At 37.5% G+C, this 22649-nt stretch overlaps 1 protein-coding gene across 1 annotated transcript; it reads left to right on the top strand.

The window, feature by feature from the left end:
- The first annotated feature begins 562 nt into the window (after positions 1–562).
- LOC132145078 (cyclin-dependent kinase 12-like) lies at positions 563–21216 on the top strand. Its single transcript, XM_059555794.1, has 14 exons — positions 563–2465; positions 5791–6465; positions 10813–11013; positions 11987–12126; positions 12387–12557; positions 12751–12940; positions 14193–14249; positions 14426–14527; positions 14614–14691; positions 14808–14924; positions 15516–15647; positions 15844–16064; positions 16389–16811; positions 20305–21216. Exons 1-14 carry the CDS (start codon positions 1435–1437, stop codon positions 20571–20573), a joined length of 3807 nt encoding a protein of 1268 aa, XP_059411777.1. The 5' UTR covers positions 563–1434; the 3' UTR covers positions 20574–21216.
- The last annotated feature ends 1433 nt before the right edge of the window (positions 21217–22649 follow it).

The raw sequence follows: 22649 nt of genomic DNA, 5'->3' as shown, positions 1-22649 counted from the left end.
AACCAAGGAGATCATGATTGCACTGCTAAGTCTACCGTGCAAAAACGTAACACATGTTTTTATTTTATTTTATATTAATGATCTTCAGTCTTCACGGACCTTATGCTCCACCAATCAGATGCATCACTGTGGGATTGTTCAGGATTGTGGGTAATGAAGTACTTAGCCAAGACATCACGAATAAAAGGCATTTATCTCAAAACAAGGTTAGTGCCCCATGAACCTTTGGCGTTTATATGAGTATATACTATCGCTTAGTACAGCCATAGCTGGTTTTAGGTCTACCATGTATGGTTACGTTTTTATGGCTTATTGCAGAAATTGTATTGAATTTTTACTTCCGGCACCGGCTGTGGGCGGGACTGTGATGCTCTATATATAAACATTTAAATAAGAAATTAAAAAGTGAAGCGAGACTGAAGGCGGGATACAGTTGCTTGCTTTTGATTGGCTGTCGCCTAGTTACCATTCAGATTGACAGCGAGCTTGTTCTAAAGAAGCAACGAGCAAGCAGCGATTTAATAACTTTATTTGTTTCCAGTTTTCTTTACTACTTTCATACAACACATTAAAGTATTTCTGTGAAAATCCGTTATCCAGGAGGAAACCGAGCGAAACAGCGCAAGCTGGTATTTCCCTTTCCGTGGGAGGGGCTAAACCCGCGCATGCGCAGAATAGGCTGAGCATAATTTCGGCTGTAATGGATGAAGTGAATTCTCTCTGAATTCAGGGCCGTGGAGGGGTTTATATCCACGAACATCGCCCAGTTTCTAGGTCTGGTTGCTTTCCAGAGCCGCTCAAGTGAACTGGAATCAATTTCAACACATAAATATGTGATCATTTCCGATGAATGTGAAACTACAGAGAGTTTACACTGAACATTAAAGCGAATATTTGAACAAGAAGCAAGCGGGTCAAGTTTTATTTTCAGTTATGTGGGACAATATCCCTACACAGCGAGTTTTACCGCTTCAAAGTTCAGAAACCGTGTGCGAGGAGAGCCCAACGCCTGTTTAGGCTTTGATATCGAACAAGGATAAACAATCTAAAACAAGGACAGCCTGTATTTTTCTGCTTTCTTTTTGTCTTTTCGAGGGACGCTAGCTTAGCTAAAGCTAGCCGAGAGGCGCAATGCGCTGCTCGAGGCACCCTGGAAACCACCAGTGATGCCATCGTGAAGGACAACATCGTTACAAAATAAATCGTTTTTGGCTTTAAACTCTTGGATATATTTCGACGCGATTCGGAGAAGACACGGGAGCGGGGATGACTCGTGGATAACCTCTGCGCGTCAAACAGCTCGCCCATCTTTGTTTTGCTTCACTCAGAGTCTCCCGTCTGGAAAGATTTCACACTTTTACCCAACACTGAGCGGTTTGTGCTGTTCATGTGCTGTCTTGACCACTTAGGTCCGCATCTCCGGAGGACAGAGGTATGCCTGGATCAGACCGCCTGCATGGGACCAAAAGGAAGGCTGAATCGCTCTACCATCAACAGCAGCAGGCGGGCGGCGGGGAAGGCCAGTCTGTGCACACGGGCTCCGGTAGGCATCCCACCAAGACGGCGAGCTCGTCCACTTCTTTCAAGCACAAACGAAACAAGTCCAAACACGAGACCGAAAGCGGCTCCGCGTGCGCTGCCACCGCGCCTCCAGCAGTGGGCGCCATCAAGCCTCTGGTGGAGTACGACGACATCAGCTCGGACTCGGACACGTTCCTGGACTCCCCCGCCACCGGGAAACCGGCGGAGAGCAGGGACGCTGAACGCGTAGAGCGGCCGGACTACGGTGAAGCGCGGGCGGGGACTGCGAAAGAGAACAAGACTCATAAACACAAGCGCTCCCGGAAGAAACCCAAAGACCCGCATCGGGTCAGGGAGTCCGCGGAGGGGGCAGATAGTGGCGTTAAGAAGGGCAGTAAAGACCGGGACAGAGCGAGCAAAGACAGCCACAAGAAGGCGAAGGAGACGTCTAATTCAGCTGAGTGCCTTGCATCCACATCCAGTCGCTCAGGTGAGTCAGGGAGCAAAAGGCCCGGCGACTCTCTCTCAACGGGCGCGGTGCAGTCCGCTGTCAGCAGCGCCTCCTCCGCCTCCTCCTCCATCAGTAAGGAAAGTGGCCGCGCGTCAAAATCTCGCAAAGACAAGCGGAGGAGCGAGGAATATGAGGAGGACCGCAGCCATCGGAAGGCCGTCAAGAGCCACAAGTCGAGCCCTAAAGGGAAGGGTCCGCCCAGGAGAAGCGGAGCGGAAAGTCCTTCCGCTGCGGAGCTCGAGAACAGCTACTCGTCCAAGCGCAGTCCGTACAGGGAGCCTCCCAGGCGGAGCAGACAGCGGTCCGAGAGCCCTTATCGGAGGAGGAGGTCCTCAAGCCCCGAGAAGGATGGAAGTCCGTATACGAGCAGAAAACACTCACCTGGCAGTCCTTACGGTAACCGACGCTCATCCAGCACCAGTCCAGTGTCCAGGTGAGAAAGCACGCAAACACACATTGATCAGACAGGCCATGTGCATCATTTAGTCACTCCAGAGGTTTCTGGACACGTAGGAAGGTTATATTGCATTGGAAATGTCTAAAATGTATTTTAATTACTTTATCAGTGTAACTGATTACATTTGATTTACTAATCTTTTCAACTATTAATAATTTTCAAACACGTATAATAGTATAGACGTTTAAGACAAATTAATAGACGTTAGCACCTCTTTTCACTTTGAGATAATTCTGAGGTTGAATACAGATTTAAAGCCATAACCAGAAACTGTTTAATAGCTGATACTGTTTTTGAAATTAAATCTTTGCATATCTGTGACCGGACTAACTGGCAGCTAATGCTCTGGAGAAGAAAAAAATCAAGTTAATCCTGAAAATAAAGCACGTACATACATAATAGGAAATAAATCAGTTAAGTAATAAGCATGCATCCTAAACTTGTGAAACATTGGTGTTAACATTTTCTTAAGTAACTCTAATTTAATTACATATTTTTTCCTGGTAATGTAACTGATTTCATTAATTCAATTACGTCATTTAGTTACATGTAACTAGTAACTCCCTGACACTTCCCAATGATGCTTATTTAATAAGAGAGGAGGATTTAGCAGGCTAGATTTCATGCATCCGCTAAATGTAGGCAAATTAAAAAAAAAAAAAAAATTCTAGTATTTGTTTGCCAAAACTGCAAAAGCAATAACATGAATCTCCTTTCAATGGCACCTCGGTGTCCAGATTATAAAAGTGTTTAGTAACTTTATGCACATCATATTGTTTCACGTAATAGGCTTAAGTTAGTTAAGTCATTATAGACTGTTTACATTACATTGTTAACAAATTATCATTTTAAGCATTGCATGAATTTCTGCATTATTGAAACAACTTTTTTTTTTTTGTCACGATCTAACAATTAAATATTTATTGTAGAAGATTAATGTGTTTTTACCTGTGTAAAAAATAAAAGTTTGGACCTGCTTGTTATCAGCATACTAATAATTCATCGATAATGCTTTAAATTGCAGTATTGATAAGCTATCAACAGTGAATGTATAGCAGAGGTTTATGTAATTACTGTTTTATCCGTTAAAAGTAAAGGGTTTAATATTTATAGCATGATATTCAATAGGGATGCACGATCATGATTTTTCATGGCCGATACCAATTTTTTACAAGAAAGAAGGAAAGTATGCATAAACAAGATGCTTATTTGGTATTTAATAGACCAAACTGTCTTTTGACTATATTGAAAACAATAGCCGTAACCATCTGAAATTAACGGCAGCAACTGGAAACATAGACGGTACAGAAATCAGCATTTAGCTTTTGTTTTTGAATTGGGTTGAAACTACATAGAACTGGCCTTAAATGGAAAAGATTAACTGTAACCATGTGAAATTAAAGGCAATAACTGCATAGTTCTACAGTCCAAATAACACAATCAACACACATTCAATAAGATGTTTCTTAATCAGCATTCAGTATTTAAGTTTTTAAATTTGGTAAAAAAAAAAAAAAAAAGGTCTTTACCAGTGAATAAATAAATACATAAATAAATAAATTATTCCTATGTTAAATTCAATAATGTTGGTGGGAATAAAACAAAGATGCAAAATGTTTCATTCGTCCAATTAAAACAAAAATTAGGGTAATGATTCACATCTATATTTTTTTACTTGAGCCAATAAAAAATAAATAACTTATTGTCTCAAGTTAAAAAAATATAGAAGTGAATCATTACCCTAAAAATTTTATTTTGATGAATGAAACACTTTTTTTCAGTGTGCTACAGCAGCTGATTTTTAAATCACATTCAGTCGATATCATTTTAAGGTAAAATAAAAATAATCATCCTATACAGAACTGACGTTTACTTCTGGCTTTTCAAATGTGTATGCAAGTTCTACTTTACAAAAAAAAAAAAAAAACATTTAATTTTTCATTTCATTTTGTCACAGTTTAGTCCGTTTCGTTTCTCATCCAACACGCGAGAAGTTGAGCTGAACATCCCTTCACTGTCTCCGCTTGTGCAGGGACAGGTACAGTAAGGGACTCTTATTTGTGCGTCAGTACAACAACGTCTGTTCGCTTCCTGCTATCTTCCAGTGCTGAGCGGCTGCCCATGTCCTGCACACAGATTTCGAAATACTTCCATACAAATGACATGATAGCGAATGATTACAATGTAGCCTGTGCACGCAGGCGCACTTCCGGAAAAATGGACGATTTATGGCCGGTCAACCGGTGCATCCCTAATGTTCAGTCCTAATGGATTTTATTTGAACAAAAGTCCGTTTGAAAAGTGCATTAGACAGTCAGCCTTATGGCATTTACATTTGCATATTTGCTTTGGATAACATGCTGTTGCTCATCACTATTCACAACAACTGAGATCTTGCATTGACGTCTACACGCCAATGCCATAATTCCGGTGTTACAGGTTTCTGTTTAGTTGGGTTACCCCTCGAAGGCATTAATTTGCTGATTACCAGCACTTTTAGTTTTTTTGTTCAAAGAATTACATTGTTCACAGTTAACCTGAAGAAATTTCTGGAAAAAAAAAATAATTCACAGACTTCTCTCTGTTGACGTATGAAGGTCTTCTCCAGTTGTTTAGACTCCTTAAATCAATGGTCACATTAGACTTTGAGCATGCAGAATAACTTCAGACACTGCAGTGGTCTTGAGATGATCTCACACGCTGCAGCATTTTTGAAAAACAAACAAAAGATAACTAATCCAAATGTAGAAACCGAAAATCTTCTCGACTTTCATGCAACACCGCAGTCTTAAATTTATGGTCTTTGAATTAAATTACAAGGTCACTCTGTGATGTATCAGTCTTCTGTTCATCACACAGCTTCACATAATATAAATATACAGGTTAGAGTTCACCGAAAGTGACCTTTGGAAGACAGCGGAATGTGAAACGTCTTTACACGAGCTTACGTTGTGCTCTTCCGTAATAGAACGGAAAGTGTAACGTGAACGGCATTTAAAACCCAGCTGTTGCAAGATCAAATTCATCAATGCAAAACCAACATATCAAAATCTAATCAAAAACCTCCCGCAAATCTCACTCTGTTTTTATTTTTTTATTTTTCGATAATCCATTACCCTCAAATGCATGTCACAATATGTAAGAAAAGATCTGATGCTGCTTAAGTTTCATTATGTCTTTAAGGATCCCCTTTGTTATTACATTGATGCTTCAAACAGGATGTTTACATTTATTTAGTTAATTTGAGTGGGTTCACATAACTGATTTTAAAACCTTTCTATTTTTTGTTTCCCCTCCCCAGGCCTTCTCTGCGTTCCCGGAGCCGGTCTCCTCACTACTCCTCCTCTCGCCGCTCCTCTTCCCATTCTCGCACTAAGAAACACTCTTTGTATTCCGCAGGAGCCAGTGGAGGCTCCTCCCACAGCAGTCGACCAGGCAGCCGCTCCCCTTCGTCTTCACGCTTGCCGATCACCTCAAGCCTGGGGGCCGAACTGACACGAAGAAAGAAGGAACGTCAGGCGGCTGCTGCCAAAAACTCCCCCTCCCTCCGCCCAAACACGTCCAACGTCGCAAATGCGCCAGTGAAAATCACTGAGACACCGCCCCTAGACACAGCCCCGCCCCCTGAGCCTCAAAGACCACCCTCGCCACCTCCAAACACTGATCCTGCGGAGGAGCCTTCTGCAGTTCCTCCACCACCTCTCCCGTTATCCAGTCCACCTCCACTGCCTCTCCCATCTCCTCCGCCTCTCCCCGCGAACTCTCCTCCTCCTCCTCTTCCTCTCTCATCCCCTCCACCTCTACCTCTAAACAGCCCTCCGCCTGCTCCTCCACCATCAGCACCTGCTACACCTGTTTCCTCTCGCACGAAAAGCCCCAAACAAAGATCTACACAAAGTCCCGCACACACGATTAAGACTTCCACACTTCCACCTCTTCCCCTGCCGCCGCTTCTTCTGGGAGACTGCAGAGACAGGTGAGTCTTGATCAGAGACACTTCATAGAGAAGCGTTGAAGGGTTCTTTACACAAGTATGTGAACACAGACCTCAAATATTTGGCCCGATGTATTGCAAATGCACATCCTGCTCTTGCATTGCTCTGGTGATAACAAACTTCAGTGCTCAAGGTTGATGCAAATAAACATGCTTTTTAAAGTTGGCATTAAAAGAAAAGGCATCCTACCTTTTTTCTAAATGCATTTTATAGATCTTGTGATAGATTTTATCAGTGCATGCATTTTCAATGTTTCAGCATTTTCAGCTGGTGGAACCCTTATTTAATTTTTATTTAGGGTTATTTTTATTAACTGACAAAAAAAACTTGTAAAAACATATTTGTAATATTTTAATGTTGGAATAAAGAAACCATAAATGAAAATTAGAAATGCATTGGTAACTAATAAGTTAAAGTATTAAACTGGCAATAAAAACCAAAACTGAAATAAAAAATAAATTATATCCATGTAGTAGAAATAAATAAATGGACTGATTTTAATCAAATTGATAAAACGTTATATACAAATAAAAAACCTAAAAAAAATTTTTAATAAAAAATCTGAAGGGAAAATATTAAAAAGCAAAAAAAAAAAAAAAAAAGCTAAATGCAAAATATTAAATTTAACGATTATCACAATTTATATTTATACCATTGTTTGATACAACTGCATGCAGTAATTTTATATGAAAATAAACAATCTGAAAACACTCTAACTGAAAAAGTTTTAGTGCTTTTTCTATAGCATTTAGCCTCAAATGTCAACAATACAGCGGATTGGTTGTTTCTTTAAATTATAAAGTACAAATATGAATGGTATTACAATGTTATACTAAATCTAAAATTAGAATAACATAAGTGGACTTAAAATGATTAATTGCCGCTATGAACGATTACGTAATTGTGGCATCCATAATTGTAATCGCCATTAGAAACTTGATTAATTGTGCAGCCCTACTTCAAACTGACCTTAGTTGATCTAAATGGAAAGTGTACTTGTGTTGCACTTTGTTGTCTGATATTTCGAAATGCAATGATGCAAAAAATTAAGCTTGGCTTAGCTTGATGTGTTTGCATTCACATTCTTGCATTCAGTAAGTTTTGGGCCTGAGACCTTGTTTTGATCACACATCTGGTGCTATTTTGCCATGCTTTTCAGCTTTAATGTCACAGAATACTAATGGTCCTAATTAGTGTTGTCACGGTACCAAAATTTCAGTATTCGGTACCGATACCAGTGAAAATCCACGGTTCTCGGTACCAATTTCGGTACCAAAGCAAAACATGTGCAAACATATGCTAATTAAAAAAAATAACTTTTTAGCACTAAAAATAAAACCAATGCCATTCTTTATACTTATTTACAATTGTGTTTAAAGTTTTTCTTCAAGTTATATAATTCTGAAAAACAGTAAACAAGTTTCACCCAAATTTAATTTGTATTTTAATTTATGAAATTTAAACATTTTATTTTTTTAAATAAAATCCTGGGTTTGCTATTAAAATTAAAACATGGAAGAAATATTGTGATTTATTTCTTTAAAAAATGGTTTTATAATTTTTTTCAACAGTAGCAGTATCACATACATTTTACTAAATAATAGTAATATTATTTAGATTTAAATATTATTTAATCTTTAAATTAGATAAAAATTTCATGACTGGATTTTCGTGGGAAGTCGTGGCCTAATGGTTAGAGAGTCGGACTCCCAATCGAAAGGTTGTGAGTTCGAGTCCCGGGCCGGCAGGAATTGTGGGTGGGGGGAGTGCATGTACAGTTCTCTCTCCACCTTCAATACCACGACTTAGGTGCCCTTGAGCAAGGCATCGAACCCCCAACTGCTCCCCGGGCGCCGCAGCATAAGTGGCTGCCCACTGCTCCGGGTGTGTGTTCACAGTGTGTGTGTGTGTGTGTTCACTGCTCTGTGTGTGTGCATTTCGGATGGGTTAAATGCAGAGCACAAATTCTGAGTATGGGTCACCATACTTGGCTGAATGTCACTTCACTAATATTTCTAGCACAATGCCTTTATGTAAAAATTAACTTTTAGGCCTAATGAATGCATATTTGTCATTTGAGTATTGATAATACTACTAATTCTACTATCATACTAATGTATATACAATGCACTATGAATTGATGAGCTGCTGGGCTAATTGAATATTAATCACGTTGTCTGCGTTCGGTCAAAATGATTTGCTGAAATCAAAACAGGGACGGTAAGAGATCAGCGCCAGCCAATGAAATTGCCATTTGCGCATTAGCTCACAAACAAACAACTTTTGCGGCTTAACATTTTCAGATACTGGTCCATATGGAGATTTGATTTGATTAATTTATGCTAACTTTGACAAATTCCATGACTGTCCATATTAAAATGTAAGTTTCATTTTCATGACTGGATTTTGAGATTCCGTTCTCGTTTTCTGCTTCGCGGAAATCATAGCGATGAACCGGGTTTGAACGGGACCTCGGTACTACCGGTACTTAAAGAAACCTGGTACCGTCACATTTAAATTTTTTTAGTACCGACTTGGTACCGAAGTACCGGGTCTTTTGACAACACTAGTCCTAATTCTTTTTCAATGGTGTAAATGTATTTCATCATTCATATTATTCTAAGATTTTCTTCCTGTGTTTTACTTTGTGTGTTTGAGTTACCTTTTAATTAATGACACTTGCTTCTGATATCTGGTTATCTAATGCAGCAACATTCATCAGTTTTTTAAACACTGTACAGTGACCCAAGTACACTTTAGGTATATTTAAGTGTAAGTACTTAAGTACACTTAAACTTGTTCATCGTCTCCACTCTTGGTCACATGATCAAATCGTATATATGCCTGACCATTTACATATTTATCCTAGATGCATGTGGGCATGTTTGGGCTGTATAGAGTGTAAGTTGAGGACAAGCTGTTATTTCCTGGAGATGTCTGTTTGTAGTAAAGGCAAATAGCTTTGTTGACAAAGCTGTTGTCATTAACTACACTCAGCATTAAGCATTCAGTGTGCATAGTTTCATCTTCTGTTTACGTTTAATGTAATGTAACCGCATTTGCATTTATTTTTTTACCTACAAGCTATTTGTTGCCGTTTATGCTTCTGCAAATTGTTTGCATCGTAGGAGTGGGCAATATGGAAAAAATATCATCACGTTTTTTTTTTTTTTTGTTTTTTTTTTTTGTTTTTTAGAAATATAATGATTTTATCAAAATTCTTTGCCATGTTTGTTTTAATATTTTGCAAGATGTCTGAGCATTACAGCCAATCTAATTTCCCTATTATAAAGACAAAAAAAAGACTTTCAAGGTAACAAAAAAAGAATGGCAGGTATTTAAGCCAAAGAGGGCGAAGATAATCTTTGTTCTTATTTTAATAACAAAGATAAAAGAATGACAATGATAAACATTACAACTACAAATAGAAATAAAACAAGCAGTGCTTTATTTTCAGGTACAACAGGTGTATTTAGCAGGAGCTTTCAAGAAACTGAATGAACAAATATAAAAATAAAACACTATATAAACTGATTCCTAAAGCAAATGTTACATTTCTTCAGTCAAGAGCAATGAGTGATTATTCTCTTTGTGTTTTGTTAACATTAAATAGTTCACCCAAAAATAAAAATTCTGTCAGCTGTCTGTCAATTGTCTTATTGTTTTATTTTTATACCACCATTTACTACTGGTATAAAGTGGTTTTAAACCTGAATGAGTTTCTTTCTTCTGAACATAAAAGCTATTTTGAGGAACGTGGAAAACAGTTGCTTGTCCACAGTGACTTCCAGAGTAATTTGTGCTGCTATCAAATTGTGTTCAGCACAAGAAAGAAATGAATACAGGTTTGGGACTATGTGACAGTGAGTAAATAATGACAGAAATGAAATTTCTAGGTGATCTATCCCTTGACAGTAATGACAGTCGGCTGCATGTTTAATAGGTCTACTGTCCCTTTAAGACCTGCACGCATCTAATATACAGGCACGTGTATGTTTTTCTCTCAACGGCTTATTTTCATTTTAGACATAACCAACTACTACATGTAAAGCTTGTGTGTTTTGACAGTATTAGCGCAAAAGATAACTTGGTTCAATAATCAGGTTCTGTTTGAAAGGCTTAAGTACGCGCTTCGTGTGTATGTGGCACTCAGAAAAAGTGCAGACCAGACCAGCTTGCGAATGAAACATTTAAAAGCACATGCAAATAATGAGAGAGTAACTCTACTGCTGTGTGAAAAAAAAAGTAAAATAAAAGAATAAAAAATTAAGAATAGCTTTATCTCCATAGAAAGAATACTTAACTAAGTTTTTTTTTTTTGGTTTCAGCCCAAAAAAGAGCAGTCTTTCCCAGAAGTCATCACGAAAGGACAGGGAGAGGGAGAAAGAAAAGGAAAAAGAAATCCGGACACGCCTTCTCAGTGAGTTGCCCCTTCCTCCAGTACTTCCTGGAGGAGACCCCTCCCCTCCGCAGTCCCCTGCTCGTGAATCCCCTCTGCTTCTGCAACCAACCTTCAAGAAGAGACCAAAGTAAGTGCCACCGCTTCAGCATTCAGACCATTTCTCAAGATGACTGAGTGAAATCAACATTCACGTACTCTAATGGTCAAGAGGATTACATGTCTCCTATGCTCACCAAGGTTGCATTTATTTGATCAAAAAGATAATAGGCTAATTTTGTGAAATTGGCCTATTGCGTTTTAAAATACCCTCTTTTGAAAATGTTTTAAAACACACAGGGTTTTAGTTAGCCGTTCTGTAAATTTAGGCCTTAAAAAGGTATTAAATCAGAGCAGAATGTGTTAAAGGATAAGTTCACATCCAGAATGGAAATTGTCATTTACTCACCCCCCACTTGTTCCAAACCTGTGTGAGTTTCTTTGTTGAACACAAAAGAAGATATTTTGAAAAATTTTAGTATCTGCATAGTTCATGGGCATCATTGACTTCCATAGTAGAAAAATACTATGGAAGCCAGTGGTGCCCATCAAATGTTTGAAAATATTTTTTTCAGTAAATTTGACATTTGCACTGGAAACAAGGCAAAAATACTGAAGAAGAGCATTATATTTTGGCTGTGTGATCAGAAGGTACAGTGACCGTTTTTTCCATATTTTATTTCTAGTTGTGAGGAGAGCTATTCAAGCCTTGAGCTTTTGTTTTTGTGAAATGAATTAAAAAGCAATTGTATTTTAAAATGGAAGAATAAAGAGATTTCATTTTAAAACATTTAAACGTTGTGCTCTTAGACATTTACATTTAAAGAACATACTTTTGATCACATTAATGTGTCCTTGCTGAATAAAAGTATTAATGTCTCTTTTAAACACAAGTTTGAATGGCATTATATGTTTTTTATTGTCAAGATTTGAGAGAAATCCTTAACAGGGTTATTTAGTCATGGGATGCTGAAATGCTTCATTAGTTTCTGGAAAATAGCAGAATGAGAGAAAGTGACATGAAAAATGGCAGAGGTTTTCAAGTGTCTGTCAAATGTGTGCAGGATTTGCTCTCCCAGATATGGAGAGAGGAAGCAGACTCAAACTGACTGGGGCAAGCGCTGTGTGGACAAGTTTGACATCATCGGCATCATTGGAGAAGGAACCTACGGTCAGGTGTACAAGGCAAAGGACAAAGACACAGGTGTGCTGTTTAAATTGAAACAAATGTTATAATGCGCTCTGTAATGTTAGCATGTTCCTTAATAGTAATCATTTTGTAACATTTTAAATGTCTTTACTTTTGGTCAGTTAAATGCATGCAAAAAAATGTCAAACACTAGTTTATTTTTATTTTTTGCTTTAAATGCAGAATTATTTGCTCATACTTAGAAAAGTTGTACTTATCCATGTTTTTGAGAAGAGATGTGTTGACAGCCTTCTGTTATGTTTTGGTGTCTAAAGGAGAGCTGGTGGCATTGAAGAAGGTGAGATTGGATAACGAAAAGGAGGGTTTCCCCATCACTGCTATCAGAGAGATCAAGATCCTGAGACAACTCAACCATCGCAGTGTTGTCAACATGAAAGAAATCCTCACTGATAAACAAGACGCACTTGACTTTAAAAAGGATAAAGGTTTGTTTAAATGCATTTGCATCTTTATATTTATTTTTGTATTTAACATGGGGTTTTCAGTGGTGAACACATTCTCCTCTTGAAGTTAGGGACATATTTGTGGCCCACACAGTTTTAGACTTCTCCTGAAGCGCTGCACTCATTTTCTAGGCCTACCTCTGTGTATTAACCTGTATGTATTTTTGTGCACTAGGTGCATTTTACCTGGTGTTTGAGTACATGGACCATGACCTGATGGGACTGCTTGAATCAGGACTGGTGTCTTTCTCCCATGAGCATGTGCAGAGCTTCATGCGTCAGCTGATGGAGGGATTAGATTATTGCCACAAGAAGAACTTTCTGCACCGAGACATCAAGTGCTCCAATATCCTGCTAAATAACAGGTACCAGTTTGTTTTCATATATTGCATGAAGTTGGTCTCTTATTAGTGTCGTACAATTTACATGATGTGTTCAGATACACTGACGTTCAATTTTAAGAAATAATTTTATTTGGCAAGGATGTAGGGCTGCACAATTAATCGAATGTGATTGTCATGTGCATTTTGTTAGTAAAACCGGTTCTGTAATCAGCAGTAAATCATCATCACTTGCTTTCAGATGGAGCAGCATTTTCTACACATAGCCATAGTTCACTGACAAGTTAAGCAAAAAGAATCGTGGATGAAATATTTCTCCATCTGAAAGCACGTGAAAATACCACATTTAATAACATATTTTTACTCCAAACTCACTATATAACTTCAGTTGAAATAAATCCTTCTGTGAGATGATGTGGCTTCTTAGAAGAAGGAACGCAATATATTTTATAGTATTCTAAGCAGTGATAATGGCATTGCATTATAAAAATACTTTTATTTTAATATAAAATAAGAACTCTGATAAACTATATATTTTCATGTTCTTGTGTTCATTAGTCACATTGAAACGATGAAAGCAGTTCAATCTTCTGTTTATCCAGCTACCGCTACAGGGATTTCCTATTTTTCAAATATATGCTGCGCTTTTGAACTTTGTTCATCAAATTATCCTGGAAAATATTTTATCATGGTTTCCACAAATATTAATCAGTAACCCTTTTTTAAAAGTGATGAGAAATGTTTTAAGCGGCAACTTGGCATATTAGAATGATTTCTGAAGGAATGTGACACTGAAGACTACTGGAAGTTCAGCTTTGCAGGAATAAATTACATTTTAAAATATATTCAAATAGAAAACCAGTATTTTAAATTCGAATAATATTTAGCAATATTGCTTTTTTTCTGTATTATTCATCGAATAAATGCAGTCTTGGTGAGGTTAAGAGACTTCTTTCAAAAACAGTAAAAATCTTAGCAGCTTTTGACTTTTGAATAGTAGCATGCATATGATTTTTGCATTAATTTTACATTCTTAACTAACGTTGTGCTTTCTGAAATAAATGCTGAAGCAGTGTCTCAATACATTTTTCACAATGTTTTTTTATTTTTACAGTAATGTTATGAACTGACATTTACCCAATGTTTGCAAATACCTGCATCTTGTGTCCAAATGTATAAAATGTGGCCCTGTTCACAAAATAGTGTTAATAATATATTATGCAAGATTTGGGCTTTTACAAAATGTTCCATGCGCCTAAATGTTTATTTTTTCCAGTGGTCAGATCAAACTTGCCGATTTTGGTTTGGCTCGTCTTTATAACTCTGAGGAAAGGTAAGTGAATGTTAAACTTTCTCACTCTTTCTGTAGTTTGATCGAACTATGGGGCGCAAAAATTGACACCCTTCAGCTTTAAGGTTTCTGTAGATTACATGTGATTTCAGAAACCGTAAATATGATTGAGATTGAAAAGCTTTGGTGTATAACACTCACTTGATGGTCATTCCCAGTCGGCCGTACACTAATAAGGTGATCACGCTGTGGTACCGCCCTCCTGAGCTGCTACTGGGAGAGGAGAGATACTCACCTGCTATTGATGTCTGGAGTTGCGGGTAAGACATTTCCCATCTACATTTATACCCCAGATGCTGTTCATGCAATAATGTTGTTTGTGTTCTTTTTTTGCGGTTGTGGAAAGGTGTATATTGGGAGAACTCTTTACTAGGAAACCAATTTTCCAGGCTAACCAAGAGCTTCTACAGCTTGAGCTGATCAGGTATATTTCTCCCCATCTCTGAATGCTCATGTGGTGTTGCTCTAATGCTGAAGGAGGGGAAAGGGCTTTGTGAAATGCTGTTGTACTTCATCTGTTTGGTATTTTGTTTTGGTCAGTCGTTTGTGTGGTAGTCCGTGTCCTGCTGCTTGGCCAGATGTAATTAAGCTGCCGTACTTTAATACCATGAGACCCAAGAAACAGTACAGACGACGCTTAAGAGAGGAATTCGCTTTGTAAGTTCAACCTGATTTTTGTAACTCTTCCATCATTCTCTGACTGATTTTGATCTGTGTTGAAAAATCTCTCACTCGGAGACTGCATTTATTTCATCACGAATACAGTAAAATAAGTAAAATAAATGTTTTATTACTTTGATGCAAAGCTGAATTTTCAGCATCATTACTCCAGTCTTCAGTGTCACATGGTCTTCAGAAATCATTCTAATAAACTGATTTGCTGCTCAAGAAACATTTCTTATCAATATTGAAATGGTTGTTCTGATGAATGTTTTTATGGAAACATGGAAAGTTTGGAAAATCTTCTGTAACATTTATAAATGTCTTTACTGTCACTTTTGATAGTTAATGCATCTTTCCTGAGCAAACTTATAAATTAAAAAAAACATTTGCACTGCAAAATAAAACAAAAAAAGATGATTGTTTTGCCATAGTTATGCTGCTGAATATTAATAATGCAGTGTAAGTCGCTTTGGATAAAAGCATCTGCCAAATGCACAAATGTATTCATCTTTTTAGTAGAGTTTAATGTTTTAGTCAATATTCTTTACACAGTACTTGCTTTATAATCCCAATGTCTGTCTCTAGTCTGCCCACCTCTGCTCTTGACCTGCTGGACCACATGTTGACGCTGGACCCCTCCAGACGCTGCACGGCTGAACAGGCCCTCACCAGCCAGTTTCTGTGTGACGTGGAACCCAACAAGATGCCACCACCTGAGTCAGTGCACACACAAACACATCTTACGTGATTTAAATCGTCTTAATGAAGCTACGTTTGTGGAACGTTTGTAGAAATGTGCTTAAATGCAGCTGCAATCAGATGTTGTTAGGCTATTTAATATAATATGGCAGTTTATACTAGTAAATATGCATTCGTTGTATTTTTTTTGTAATTATGTGGCCTTTCTTTTTAGTTTGCCTCATTGGCAGGACTGTCATGAGCTCTGGAGCAAGAAGCGGCGGCGGCAGAGGCAAAGCGGAGTGGCTGAGGATTTCCCTGTAGCCAAAGTTCCCCGAAAGGAACCCGCAGGACCTTCAGGAGGAGAGAACAGCCGCCCGCCGCCGAGTCCACCACCTCCACCACCCTCATCTGCTCATCCCGCACCGGCAAACATCACAGCCAGTGAGCTGGAAGGTGGGCCATACCTTGACAGGAAACCTCAAAATCATAGGCAGGTAGTTATAGGAAATACACTATACAGGTGAAGCAGGGCAGAGTGACCGTTTGTTTAAACTGGTCATACAAAGAAATTCAGTGTTTTCTAAAAATGGAGTGGACCTTTGGATCTAATTGAGGTGCTTGGCCTTTTTAAACTGGCTGGATGTATAATGAAGTGCTGATGAATGCAAGTTAGAAATCCTTCTTTTAGCAATGCTGCATAAGTTTAAGTCCTGCCACGTTATCTCTATAATAGTAAGTCTAGCATCAGAATAAATCATTTATTGTTTCTGTGCACAGGTTTGGGAGCCGCAGCGGAGCAGTTGAACCAGAGCGAGCTGGCGGTGCTGCTGAACCTGCTGCAGGGTCAAACAGACAATCTAAGAATCCCGCAGATGGCCGAGTTTCTCCGCAGCTCGTCCTCTGAAGCCTCCACATCAGTGCTGTCCAGAACACCCGCCGCCCCCTCCACCCCTGAACCGGACGCCGCGCAGCAGCTCGAACTGCTTAGTCAGCTCTCCACCTTAATCCAGTCCTCTAGCGTCCCGCAGCCGGCAGAGATCTCGCAGGAAGACCAGGCCGGTCTGCTCACGCTCCTGTTGGAGCAGCTGATAAAAGCCCCAGCGCCGGGGGCGGAGCGGGCAGACGAGAGCAACGGAGTCCGGCCAGACGAGGGCGCTGCGAGAGGCAGCTCCGCTTCCATCATGGGCGGCGATCGCGAGGGCAAGTTTTAGTTAAGTCTATGGGGGGGGGGGCCTAAGTTGTCGAATGCTGTGATTGGCCGCAGCTTAACAGGTTACACTACAGGCTCGAAATGTGAGACCCACCCACACCAGAAAACCATACGCTTTTCTTGCAGAGATGTCACTCTTTTTTTGTTGTTGTTGTTGTTTTCTTAAAATCTTACAGAGGGGGCCATGTTTAATTGGTTGAAAGACTGCAGACAAGAGAAATAAATTGTAATGTTTATTTGAAAACCCAGATGTTTGTTTTCTGCATTTGGTGAACTTCCATTGAGTTTTACAGTCTTGTGGTATTTAGTTTTTATTTTCATAGGGACAATATCCACAGTGCCCCGTCTGCTCGCACACTGCGTCGGTGCCCAGCAGAAATCTGCTCACAGACAGGACATCTATTGGCACACACTGCAAGTCCTTGAGAGATGGTTACAGTGTTTGCGTTAAATTGTCACTCTTTTAAATCCAGATTAAACGGTCCTAATAAAGAGCAATTTTGGACACATCTTTATTCATGTGTCTCTCTTCTAGTACACTCATAAAACAACACTTGACTGGAGTAAGCTAGGGAACATCTCCAACCGCTGTCTTGCACGCATAATTTACTTCTTTCTTACTGAATTGGTTTAGCATAGTTGGGTGAATCTTAAAATCCTGTCAAGAACATGGCGAGATCACATTTGGCCTTGACCTTTATTTTGCTTTTGAAGTAGTACCATGATTTTATTTTTATTTATTTTTTTTGCCTTATTTACATAAAATTTAAGGACGTTTCACTTCATTTTCATTATTGTAATGAAAAAATGAATCCTTGTTACTGAAATGCTATATATATAATATGAAATGCTATGTGTATTTTCCATTAGTCATAATAATAAAAAAAGTTATAATATACATTTCATTATTGTATACTTTACCTGCATTACAGAAATATGAATTAATATATTGCATTACAGTAATAAGAATTAGATTTTTTTAAATTAACATTATAGTGAATTTTATACAGCATTCTTGACATTTTATAAGATGCATCCATTTATTTGTAAGTGATACTGGTTCTCATCCAAGAAATGCTCTATAGCTTTTGCTGGTGTAATCCAGTTTAATGAAGTCTAATTAAGATCGGCTGACCTTGTCCTGCCCACTGAAACCCTCCAGCTCATTTTTGTTCCAGCGCACACACTTTTGTTTTCACTCTCAGTTCCTCAGTGGTCGATTTCATTTCTCTCTCTGCCCTCTTGTCACATGGTCTTTGGGGTCTGTGAATGCACACTGTAATAAAGCCTTACTGTGAGATGAGTGTCAAATAAATTATAGCTATACTGCATATTTTGTCCTCACACGTATAAATATTTGCCTAAATGGAGAAGGCCTTTTGCTTTGTTTTTTGACTTTATTTTTGTGTTAGATCCCACTATTAATTTGTTGCATTGATGAAAGTCTCCAGACTCTTGTAGATATGTTCTATGTATGTGATTGTGAGGGTTTACTAGTGCAAAAACAGCACATCTAATTTGGTATAGCTTACTGTATAGTCAGACCATTTAGACAAACTACTGCTGCAACATAAAATGCACAAACAAAAGCTTAAATACAATATATTTCAGTAGTTCCTTTAAAAAAAAAGAAATGTTGCATGAGCTAATTCACTCCCACAAACTCTATTTACATTTTTTTTACATGCATCTAGAGAATATAATGTTATGATCTGTAGTTTTAACCTTTCCCTTTAAACTTTAAGTCAGTGTTGTATTGGAGCACAGAGGTCCAAAGTCTAGAGTAACCAACTGCCTTTTTAGCTCATGAATGAGTTTGCTGAGATTAGATTTTAAGTGAACTATAATTCTGTTTTTTCCCCCAGTCATTAAGTAAGGATGTGCCACAGCAATTGCTTGACAAATATATATACTTTTATTTATATATATATATATATATATATATATATATATATATATATATATATATATATATATATATATATATATATTATATAACCCATTGAAAAGCCTTTTCTTAAAATCATAAATGTATTAATCTTTAAGATTAACAACTTGGATGTTTAAAGAAACAAAAGCTTCACCTCCAGATATATATAATATAAATAAAGAAGCCAAATCTACAATTGAAACAAAATCAAAAGATTTTGCTTAGTTTATAATATTAATAACAAATTCAAGATCATAAACTATTATTAACAAATTATAAAAAATGTATAAAAAATATACATTTAGAAATCCACAAAGAAAAACAAAAAAGCAATTTGTACATTCAAATTAAGGACTAAGTGCAGCGCTGCAAATTATATTGCACCATTCCTGAATCATACTATTATTGTAAATGTTTTATTATTATTATTAATATTACTACTGCAGTGTGGAGGTGTTTTATCCCACACCTCCTGCAGAACTGGCTAAATGATGAATAATAGGTCAAGTGTCAGGCATGGATTAATTTCAGGTCGACTTCTCTATTAGCTTAAGGACAGTCCAACTGTTATTTAAAACATTTTAGCCATGCAGACATGGGCGCTTGCTTTTGGTGCATCATGTATTAACTAAGTATCTTAACTGAGATTCAGCTAGAGGTCATTGAAAGAGAACTATTTTATGATCCAGATCAGAACTTGATTTTACTCCAGGAATAAACAAGTCTTACTAATAGAGAAAAATTACTTCAATTCGTTAACTTCTTTATAAACACACATTTTAGACATCATGCCTTATGTATACATGTATTAGGCTTGGTTTTGCGATTAATAAAACAGTCATGTTACATAAATCTCGCAAGTTATATAAATCTAGACTCCTCCCCGTTTTTTTCTGCCAGTTGCTGCATTAGCAAAACCCCAACTATTTGTTGTTTTTAACAAATTACTAGGCTGTCTTTAATACTATTTACCAGTCATATAACTCTTACTAATTATATACCTTTTTGAATAATTAAAATGATCATTTTATGAAAAGTGAAAAAGTTTATACTCTATACCATAAATATTTAAAATATTTTCAAAGATATATTTAAATGTTCATGTCATACATTTAACAGAATTATATTAAATGTGCTAAGAGAACACAAAGCTGATAATATGCTTGTAAGTGAAGAATAATCACAAGTAGTTTCATATTTTCATTTGTGCATTCTATTTCGATTTAATTCTAATTTTTATTCGAGTTGCGTCAAAGTCATTATTTGTTCATCAATAAAAAAATAAACAGCGTAATAGTACTAATAAGCTTTAGTTGTTTATTGCTTAATTTGTGTGAATTGGCTTATTCAATATTTCAACATGTTTTTGTAGTACGAAAACAAAAAGCTGAGGTTTTACCTACTACTTGGTTTATGAAAAATGAATATAAATTTGAGTTTGACTTATTAGGGTTTACAGTAGTAATGTTATCTATTGTTTAATTGTTGTAATATTTGCTGTAGCTCATGTATGAAAGTCATTGATCTAAAGTTTTTGTCTTTTTTCCTGGCAGATTCTGCATTAGTAAATCCAGAGGCGACAGGGTCAAAGTCTACAAAACATACTCAAGACATTACATCTGATGTAGCGACAACCCTACTCCAGCTCATCTCCCAGCAAGCCTCTGAGAGCAGACGTCCCGCTGCAGACCTGTGCCCCGGCCGGGGACCCTCCTCTCCCCCGAGCACCACCCCACCGCCCGCAAACGCTGCTTCGGAAACTCAGTTCACCCAGGACCGAGACCTGAGGTACACCCTGGGAGAAGCCGCTGGCCCTTCCTGAACCGTTCTCTGAACCTGATCTTTTTGTTCGTTGTAATTTTTTTTTACTTAATGTGCTTTAGCCGTTAAACTTACGTTTACTACATATGAATATATTTCTTTCTTCCGTTAACGGAAAAAGTGAATGTTAAAGGACCTGTTCTTGAATGCGAATGGATGATGTTCATCCCTCCCAGCGTTATTTGGAGAGCGTCTTTTCCCACGTTTCCGACTGCAACGATCTGTGAGTTTTAGCCATGTGTGATTTCTTTGAGGGCTGTGTAAATGTCTAAATCAAGCTACTTTCTTTAGTGCTGTTATTTGTAAAGCAAGATACTTGATCTGGCTTGTGCTACTTCATCCTTTCTGGTTCCGTGCAAAGGCATGAGGAGAACTTGAAGTCGTTTTTGCAGTACTTGAGTAAGGCCTTTGTTTTCGCAGATTCATATATGCTTGTGCAAAAGATGTGTCTTTGATTTTTGGTAGGATGTATGTCCTCATCCAAATGTTGTTTTCAGGACTACAACGTTTAGCAGAGTTCATTTAAATCGAAAGCTTCTTCAGAAAGACACTGAACTGACTTGAATTTTAGCACCAGTTTTGATTTGACTCTGCCAAGTGTACATGTTGTAAACTGATAATAAATGAAACGTGGCTGAGTAAAATGTGTCTGCTACATTTTATGTAAACATATGCATGTCCATTTTATCATACGCATTTATATGCATACTTTGAACATTTTGTTGTGCTGCATTACATAGGATTTCTGAAGTGCATGCAAAATATGCTGCCATAATACTAGGGTTTTGTACATGATTGCCATGACATTGCTATGTGCTGGCCGTTTTGAGTTTGTTGCTATGTGGTTGCTAGGGTGCCGAGTGGTGGTTCAGCAGTTGTATTTTGCAAACAGTGCAAAAAAAAAAAACAAATGTAGTAACACCTCTTTGGAGCAATGTGAAAGAGGAGAAGAAACGTTTAAGGCAGGTAAGATTTGCTTTTATTTAGCTGTTTTTAAATACTTTAACAGTTGTAAAAGTAACTAAAATCTACTCCACTGATGTTAAAGGACTCAAAGTTATTAGTAAATCTACCCTGATTACTGTTGAGTATTATAATAAAATAATAATAACACTGTTGTCAAATGATTACTTGCGATTAATCACATCTAAATTGAGTTTTTGTTTACATGTGTGTGTACTGTGTATATTTTGCTTAAATATATTTATATATAAACTAAATATATACATGTAAATATTTTCAAAACTTATTGTGTGTGTGTGTGTGTTTGTGTGTGTGTGTGAATTTATATATACATAAATATACACATACATGTATTGTGTAAACTAAAAATGTAATATTTGGATGTGATTAATCGTTTGACAGCACAATAATAACAATACAAAGTTTGTGCCTTGAAGTTTGATATCAAGGAGTTTGTTTTAATCCGGGACAGTTTGATTAAAGCCATTTTCAGTCACTATTTTTGGTGCTCCACTAAATTTCAGCTCTCATATGAACACTCATGCTGAAATAGACCAGACGGGCAAAGCGGAAACTTTTTGATTTATTTGATGTTTGAGTGCTTAAATAATGTTTATCTCAAACAAAATATTAGGGGTAAATGTGATCTGGATGTTCTTTCAGTGGAATTTCCCCGCTCATCCTCTGTTTACAGGTCAAATTTTATTTGCTGTCTAAAATGTTTTGGTCATTATTTCCTATAAACTTCATGTTTTATCCACTAGGTGTCGCTAGTAAGTCTTCTGTGCAGTGGACCCGAGTGTTATTGTGTTGAGAGAGGAATGTGTCCTGATGGAGAAGAGTGTGGAACTTCTGCACATATACCTTGAAGGGTTGTTCTATTATTATTGCTGAAAGAAAGACACCAGCAGTCTCACAAGTTTAAGACCGTTCACAACTTTTTAAGTCAGTTACATAAAAACATGGCCTAGATTGGTTTAATTTGATACTGAACAGTCTGATTACCGTTTGGTTAACTGCTAGTTAGTCATACTATAGTTCTTAAGGAACAGTCTCAACATAATGGCTTTATTTATGTAACTTGCCCAGGTGTGCATTTGCGTCACAAAACCAT

This window comes from Carassius carassius, chromosome 8, assembly GCF_963082965.1.
Source record: "Carassius carassius chromosome 8, fCarCar2.1, whole genome shotgun sequence".
NCBI lineage: Eukaryota > Metazoa > Chordata > Actinopteri > Cypriniformes > Cyprinidae > Carassius > Carassius carassius.
The sequence above is the reverse complement of the archived record's forward strand: the minus strand, read 5'-3'. Positions and strand labels throughout refer to the sequence as shown.

Coding starts and splice junctions, on each gene's coding strand:
- LOC132145078 (XM_059555794.1), top strand. CDS start 1,435: ATGCCTGGATCAGACCGCCTGCATGGGACCAAAAGGAAGGCTGAATCG. Junction 6,466..10,812: donor CTGGGAGACTGCAGAGACAG/GTGAGTCTTGAT, acceptor TTTTGGTTTCAG/CCCAAAAAAGAGCAGTCTTT. Junction 14,925..15,515: donor TTAAGAGAGGAATTCGCTTT/GTAAGTTCAACC, acceptor GTCTGTCTCTAG/TCTGCCCACCTCTGCTCTTG.